The 7125-nt window shown below is 35.9% G+C and overlaps 1 protein-coding gene across 3 annotated transcripts; it reads left to right on the plus strand.

Moving 5' to 3' along the window:
* Positions 1 to 399: 399 nt before the first annotated feature.
* LOC107777872 (uncharacterized) lies at positions 400 to 6034 on the plus strand. Of its 3 annotated transcripts, none has more exons than XR_012710215.1 (3): positions 401 to 1677; positions 4037 to 4150; positions 5674 to 6034. XR_012710215.1 is itself a non-coding variant. In XM_016598036.2 (2 exons), exons 1-2 carry the CDS (start codon positions 513 to 515, stop codon positions 1626 to 1628), a joined length of 846 nt encoding a protein of 281 aa, XP_016453522.1. In that variant the 5' UTR covers positions 400 to 512; the 3' UTR covers positions 1629 to 1998. The 3 variants fall into 3 exon arrangements, 1 of the variants encoding a protein (XP_016453522.1); XR_012710214.1 differs by lacking the exons at positions 4037 to 4150; positions 5674 to 6034 and adding exons at positions 1763 to 1839; positions 1955 to 1998; XM_016598036.2 differs by lacking the exons at positions 4037 to 4150; positions 5674 to 6034 and having other exon boundaries at positions 400 to 686; positions 957 to 1998.
* Positions 6035 to 7125: the final 1091 nt, after the last annotated feature.

The following is a 7125-nucleotide window of genomic DNA, read 5'->3' on the forward strand; positions in this document are numbered from 1 at the left end:
ACCCAAATCGAAAGAGGGGATATCACCTACTGTAGATTTTTTATGTATTTTTTTGGAAGATTTGATATTTTTCATGGTTTAACTTCAATATTTGGTGAAATTAAATTGAGAAAAATGAAGAACGTGGGTAGATTTTGTTCTGTATAGAAGAAAACTGAAGAAAACGTGGGGGAGTAAAGGGTAAAGGTAAAACGTGGGGGAGTTACGGTAAAGGTAAAAGATGGGGAGGGGATGAGCTGAAAGGAAAGAGAAACGTGGGAATATACGGTCCTATAATTATGCCTAAAATAAATGGCCCATTAATTATATCCCTGTTTTAAATTATGGTATATAAATGATAATTTAGTATAGTAAATGTAATTATGTGTGACCTTAAATATGGAGGGTAATAAGGTTTGATTCCATTCAAATTTCTTCAAAAATCCCAATTTCTTCTTTGCTTCGCGTTAGAAACACTCGAGGGTTGTGGGAAGTGACTCCCGCCTGCGAACGAAGAGTTCGCTTTTGCACTGATGTTTGGACTTGTTAACAATGGCGCAAAAAAGCATCTCTTTCCCATTTGTTACATCAGATTTCAGCTCCTTTCCTCTACAGCTGTCGCAACTTCACGTGCCAATGTATTGGTGGATTTCCTGGTGAACTCACTTGAGTTCTCAACAGAAGAAGCCATGTCTACGAGCACCAAGGTAACTCGTTCGAGAACCCGGAACTACGAACCACATTTGTTACTTGATCTCTTTCTCAAAATGGGTATGAACAAATCCCAGATCAAAACCCTTGTTTCGTCTTCCCCTGAACTGTTGTTTTGTAATATTGACAAAACCCTTAAACCCAAAATTAAGTTTTTACAAGAACTTGGCTTATCTGTGTCTGACCTTGATCGTTTTATCAAAAAAGGCGATTTCTTGAAAAAAGGTTTACATACTATTTTAAAGCCTAATCTTGTTTATCTCCAGGAGTTATTGGGTAATCTTGATTCTGTAGCTACGGTTGTTAAGAAGGAGCCTAGGTTGCTTTCTAGTAATCTATCAAAAGTATTACCACCCAATATATCATTGTTGCAAAATCTTGGGATTTCACGGGCGGATATTGGGATGGCTTTTCATAGGCATCCTAGGTATCTGCTTATTAAACCTGAGTGGCTCGAGAGAGTAGTGCATCAACTGGAAAAGGACTTTCATATGCCTCGGGGGTCGCGGATGTTTCTTCATGGCATTGAAGTACTCGTGTCGCTTGCTGAATCGAAATTAGAAAGGAAATTAGATATTTTCCGGAGTTTTGGATGGTCTGATTCTGATATCTGCGCAATGGTGCGAAACCTTCCTTACTGTTTGACTACATCAGAGGATAAGATAAGACGCACATTGGAGTTTTTTATGGTGGAATTGGGATATGAATCTAGTTATCTTGCTTCTCATGCACCACTTTTAAAGTTAAGCTTGGAGAAGAGGATCATGCCAAGGAATGAAATCTTCAAGATTCTTAAAGAAAACCAGCTGATAAAAGAGAAGCTAAGTCTCTACACCGTTGTCACACGTACTGAATCGCAGTTTCTAGAGAAATATGTGCTGCCTTTCAGGGCTAAGATACCCGAGGTGTATGATTTATACATGAAAACTAGAAGCTAAAGAGAAATCTTTATAGTGGAGACAGTGGCTGCGGAGCATCGATTGTCTAGTAGGTTTATTCAGTTCCTTGATAATATTGCACTTTCGTTTCCATGCTCTTGTCAAACATATTACTGCTTTGTTAATTTTCATAGCTGATGGTCCATCATTGAGCGATGAATAGTGGAAATTGAGGCGCGTCTCATCTTCAATCAACCTGTGCTTGTTTAAAGTTAAGTAAATGGGATATTATGTTTGTGAGATTGATTATTTGAATGTTTATCTCTGTTAGGATAGTACACTTGGGGCTTGCACTGAAAATTCTTTTTCTGCTGTCTTTGCTCTAGGACATTTTTGCTCCTCAATTACATAGTTTTGACTTGAGGCTTCTTTTCTTGTGTTGCCTTGTCCTGGTGAGTGGGACTAAAATCTTCAACCTGTATTGGATTCAGCTTTGACAAGTGTGAGTACGATGTTTCTACATGTAGCATGTACCAGATAGTTATGAACCGTATACCATTGCCTTTTGTCAAGATACATTGGTAGCAAAGTGAAAATGGGGCCCCAAAAAGAAAAGAAAAAGTGACTGTTACTTAAGATTCAGATGGAAGCAAGTTTGGGATGAATTCTAGAAAAATTACTTCACTATATCAACTTTAGTTTAGGTTTCAGCATTATTTCATTTTTGACGCCTTGGTCATGTGTAGGGGTGTGCATAATATCGATATTTTGATATTCGGTACATTACTTGATTTAAGCTCTTAAAAATTTTGGTATTTGGTACGGTATTCGGTTTTTTAGAAAGAAAAAACAAAATGAAATACCAAATGATGTATCGAAATACATAGTTACATTGACGATACACATATATCCTATTACTCTTCTGTCCCAATTTGTGTGGCACTCTTGCCTTTTTAGCCAATCCCAAAAAGAATTACATCTTTCTATATTTAGTAACAATTTAATTTTAAACTTTTCACTTTATCCTTCATAAGATGATTTATAGCCGCAGAAATTTCTATGGCTCTTTCTTTTTCTATTTAAACTTTGTGCCTAGTCAAACATACTCACATAAATTAGGATGGGGAGGGAGTATAACAATAATATAAAAGGACTAAAAATTTAGAGCCTTACCTTAGTTTTTTTTTTAAAAAAAAAAAATTCCAACTTCATAAATCGTTCCATTCACTCAGTCAGAGTTGATGCTTGGTTTTTGATTTCTATCCAATTTGATTACTTTCATTGTTCATCTTGTCATACTAAAGTGTCCACTCTACAACAAATTTGAGAAATGACGAATTGTGGTGATAAAGTGCCTTGAAGTTATGTTCATACTTTAAAGTATACATTGAAGTGTACTTATTAACAATTATTTCCCTATTATATTTTTGGTTTTGTATTCTCAATTTGGTGAAGGTTTCTTACGGTTCCTTTCCGTTTTACCATCCACTCACCTTAAAGACAAAAAAGAAAGTTAGAATTCTTTATCCGAGCCAAACAAACTAACCGAAAAGAAAAAAATTGAACCACCCCAAATTTTACTAGGTTTGGTATTGGTATAACATTTGAAGAAACCGAATACTAAAAATACCGTACCCAACCGACTGATGAACACCCCTAGTCGTGTATATGAAATTTGGCATTGGTTGTTTCTAATAGCCTGTTTGGCCAAACTTTCAAAATCTGCTTATTTTGGGAAGTATTTTTTTGTCAGAAGTGCTTTTCAAAAAGTATTTCAAGGAGTAGCAGTTTGTGTTGGCTAGTTAATTTGAAAAGCATTTTTGCCAATATTACACAACAATTTGTATTCGCCCAAGTTTCCAAAAGTGCTTCCGGAGAAAGGATATTCACTTCAGCTTCTAAAAATTAGCTTCTGCTACTACTCAAAAGTTATTATTTTTTTCTTGAAAGCTTGGCCAAACACCTCAACTCTCTAAAATATGCATTTTTCTTAATTAAAAAAAAGTACTTTTGCATTTCTAAAAGCTTGGCCAAGCAAGCTATAAGTAATGCACACTTCTGGGAGAATGAGGTAGTCCGTGGATGTAAAAAGTAAAAGAGAACCTGATGTTTCGTCTGAAGTATATTTCATAAAATCAGCTTATGTGTACACAAATGTTAGTGTAACTTAAACATCATCTAAACGGACTCATCATCCGTATGATATCCACTCTTTTCCTAATTGGAGATAACTTTACATTATTCAGTCATTGTACTATGTTATGCAGCTGCCTAGGCCTTCTGTTCTCTTATTCCTGTGAAGCGCCTCTATTGGTATTGGAGTATTGCTAGCAAATGGCTTCTCTTAGTTAACACGTCTTATGTTTGTTGTATTGTAATAATGGAACTTAATTTGAATTATATCATTGTGATTACTGTCGGATATTGACCTGATTTACTAAAACAATCTTGGTTTTTGTGTAAGCTAGGTCTTTAACACTATCCTGTCATGGTCTGAACCAAAATGTTAAGAGAGCTACATGCTACCTTTTACGAATGAGATGCGCAAGGTGTTTATGCCTTTGAAAAATAGGTGCTAAAAGGTAATTCTTTTTGGTAAGATATGCAGATTAGAGCAATTCTTTTTCTTTGTTACTATCAATCAATTAAAACTTAAAATAGAGAACGTTTCCATTTCCTTGCGCTGAGATGCTTGTTGTAAATGTTGAAAGAAATAGCAGAAATTTCTTAGTTTCCTTTCCCTGAATTATTGATTGTATGAATGCATATCTCAATCACCACAGCATATTCCATAATTCCATTCTCATTTTTTCCTGTTGGCTGAAACCTCAACCACTTTCTGCCATATGTGATAGTATTACTAAATTCCTAATTAATTTGGAGCTTCTCCTCTGCATTGCTAGGCAGAGAAGTGGAAGGTCTTTAGTTTATCTTGGGACAGTATCTTCTCTCACTGTCCTGTGAGCATGCGAAGCTTACTTTAGGCGCAACTAGAGCTGTAATGATTGTTTATTGGAAACTCATACAGATAACATCTTTTTAGAAGAAGCCCACTGGCAATGCATACTTTGTTATTGAAATACAGCAGCACTAAGCGAAAGCACTCTAAAAAAGAAAAGAAGTGTTGCTTCTGGGCCAAATTACATGACAATCTTCAAATCACATTTCTAAGAAAGCTTGGCCATGGATTCTGGATAGCTGTCCATGGAATTTGGCTGTGGGGGTGCTTTGAGTGAGAATGCCCGGGGATTCCTCAAGTTGACTTCTTTGTGTCATTTGTTTTGCATATGAAAGGATAAGATTCACAAATAGCCACTTCTCAACTCTTGTAATTGAAAAATAGCCGTTGTCGTGGAGTTTCAAATTGTCATGGAGTTTCACCTGTGGAATTTGAAACTCCACGACAATGGCTATTTTTCAATTACTGGGCTGAAAAGTGGCTAGCCCGCACTATTACTACCATATGAAATTGGTGAAGTAGAACACACATCCTAGTGCTTATGCCGCATGTATTCTTACCTTTTCTTTTGACTTCTTCCAACAGTTGTAGCTTCGATCCTCTTTGTAGGACTTCTTACTTATTTTGCATCACAAAACAGTTAAACAAGGGTACTTTCAGTATCCAGAAGGATCGATTCAATCTTACAGTTGTGCTATTTTCTTAGTAGTGAGGTAGTGACCTCAAAACCTCTTAATGAAGATGTATACAAATTTTCTAGTCCTAGCTTCTTTCCGAGAATTAGTTCAAAATTGAGCACATACATTCAAGTTTTGTTCATGAAACTGATGATTAATTTTTGTCCTTCTTGCTAGTCTCAAATTTGGCTCTGTTGCAGGTCATGCTTGCAAAGTGTGTATAATTTCTTGTAGTAGAAACTAGCAAGTGGGATCATAAGATGCTTAGCTCTTCTTATGGCTGTTGTAATAATTTCTTCAGTTTTAAGAACGTTATAACTAGGGTGATGTCTGATAAAAAGACGCGTGCTGAGGATTTCCCAACCAGTTCTTTCATTTTGGTCTATGCTATTGTTAATTCTGTCATTGATTCTTTCAATTTGGTCTAATCAATTCATGTTCCCTGAGATTACTTTTTACTGCTGTGAAGGTGAGGCCGTTGCATTCTGGTCTGGTCATGTCCTAGCTCTCATCTCCATGACCCAATCAATCTGATCTAAACTTTATGCCGCATAAATTGGTAATCAGGTAATGAGAGCCTGTTTGGCTTAGTTAATTAAAAATAGTTGATAAGCATTAAGTGTTTAAAATGCTCGTAACAACGAAACTAATTTTATAGATAAACAATTCTTCTTAGCCGTTGTCCGAAAAAAGAATCTCATTACTTTGGTATAGTTGAAGAATATGTTGCTACTCTCCAGAAATGTTTAGTTGTGTTTAGTTGTTTATATATATCCGAATATACAACTTGTGTTGAAGTTTTTAATTTCAATCCTTAGGGAATGAGGCTATTCGGATATACAACTTGTTTTCCTCTTCATTGTAGTTGATGGAAGTACCACGTCTATTGTGGGATGGGTTATTAATCTCGTTAGACAGTTTTGGACAATTCTCACCTCGCGAGTTAGCTTTTTGAGTTGAATGAAGCCCAACGATTATTTCTTAGCATGATATCAGAGCAAACAAAGGTCTTGGTTTCAAGTCTCACCACCATCTATCATGAAAACGAATTTTCACGTGTTTGTCTTATTAAAAAAAATATCAACCGGCACGTGAGGAGGCGTATTGAAGTTTCTGTTTGGTAAGATGCAGCCTGGTGAGAATTTTCTTCAAGATTGTTTACATCAATGTGCAGAAGTTAGATTATGTTATCCAGTAGTGACACCAATGATCTTGAGTAACAAATAATTTACATCATCCAACTTGCGAGCATAATTTCTCTACGAAGATAATGATGAAGAAAAAAATAACAAAAAATAGAAAGCTACTGAATAAATAAGAACTTCTAGCTTGTTTTTAGGTAGTTGAAAGAACATCCTAGGACATTATTATTAGGTGATAAAATTTTAGTGTTGGAAAATTTGTTAAAATGAGGTTATGACATGCCTTTTAATTTGTTTAACTTACCTCATTGCCTTTGATCATTAACTCCAGTAACAGCGCCTTTCGCTCTCCAATCCATGGTAGCTGGAGTAGTCATATTTTCATACTCGAATGATGTGGTTTTTGACAACTTTTGATGAGAAGACATTTTCATGCTCGAATGTGTGGCTTGAGAAGCATACATTGCCAACACTAGTAGAGCCGCAAAAGCCAGCTTCCAATTGAATGTCAAAGCCATTTGATAGTATATCTTTTGTACGTAGGCAGTCTATCCTAATGCAAAGATTAGTGACTAAATTCATGGCTCGAACTCGTGACTATTTAGTCACAGTGAGACAATTTACTGTTGATGGGACATGGTTACGCAGATGTATCGCAACCCTCTTCTTGTATCCGGGTTTGGATTGGCAATGTCAGCAAACTAGCATAGGCAAGACCTAATGTTCAAACAATAATAGCAAAATGTCAAAAAGAACATTTGGTATAAACCTAAGAAACA

The sequence above is a fragment of the Nicotiana tabacum genome, chromosome 6, assembly GCF_000715075.1.
Source record: "Nicotiana tabacum cultivar K326 chromosome 6, ASM71507v2, whole genome shotgun sequence".
Lineage (NCBI taxonomy): Eukaryota > Viridiplantae > Streptophyta > Magnoliopsida > Solanales > Solanaceae > Nicotiana > Nicotiana tabacum.

What these genes read in the sequence shown, in the direction of transcription:
- LOC107777872 (XM_016598036.2), top strand. Translation starts at nt 513, where the DNA reads ATGTTTGGACTTGTTAACAATGGCGCAAAAAAGCATCTCTTTCCCATT. An exon ending in CCATGTCTACGAGCACCAAG is followed by an intron (nt 687 to 956) that starts GTAACTCGTTCG and finishes GTTTATCTCCAG; the next exon opens with GAGTTATTGGGTAATCTTGA.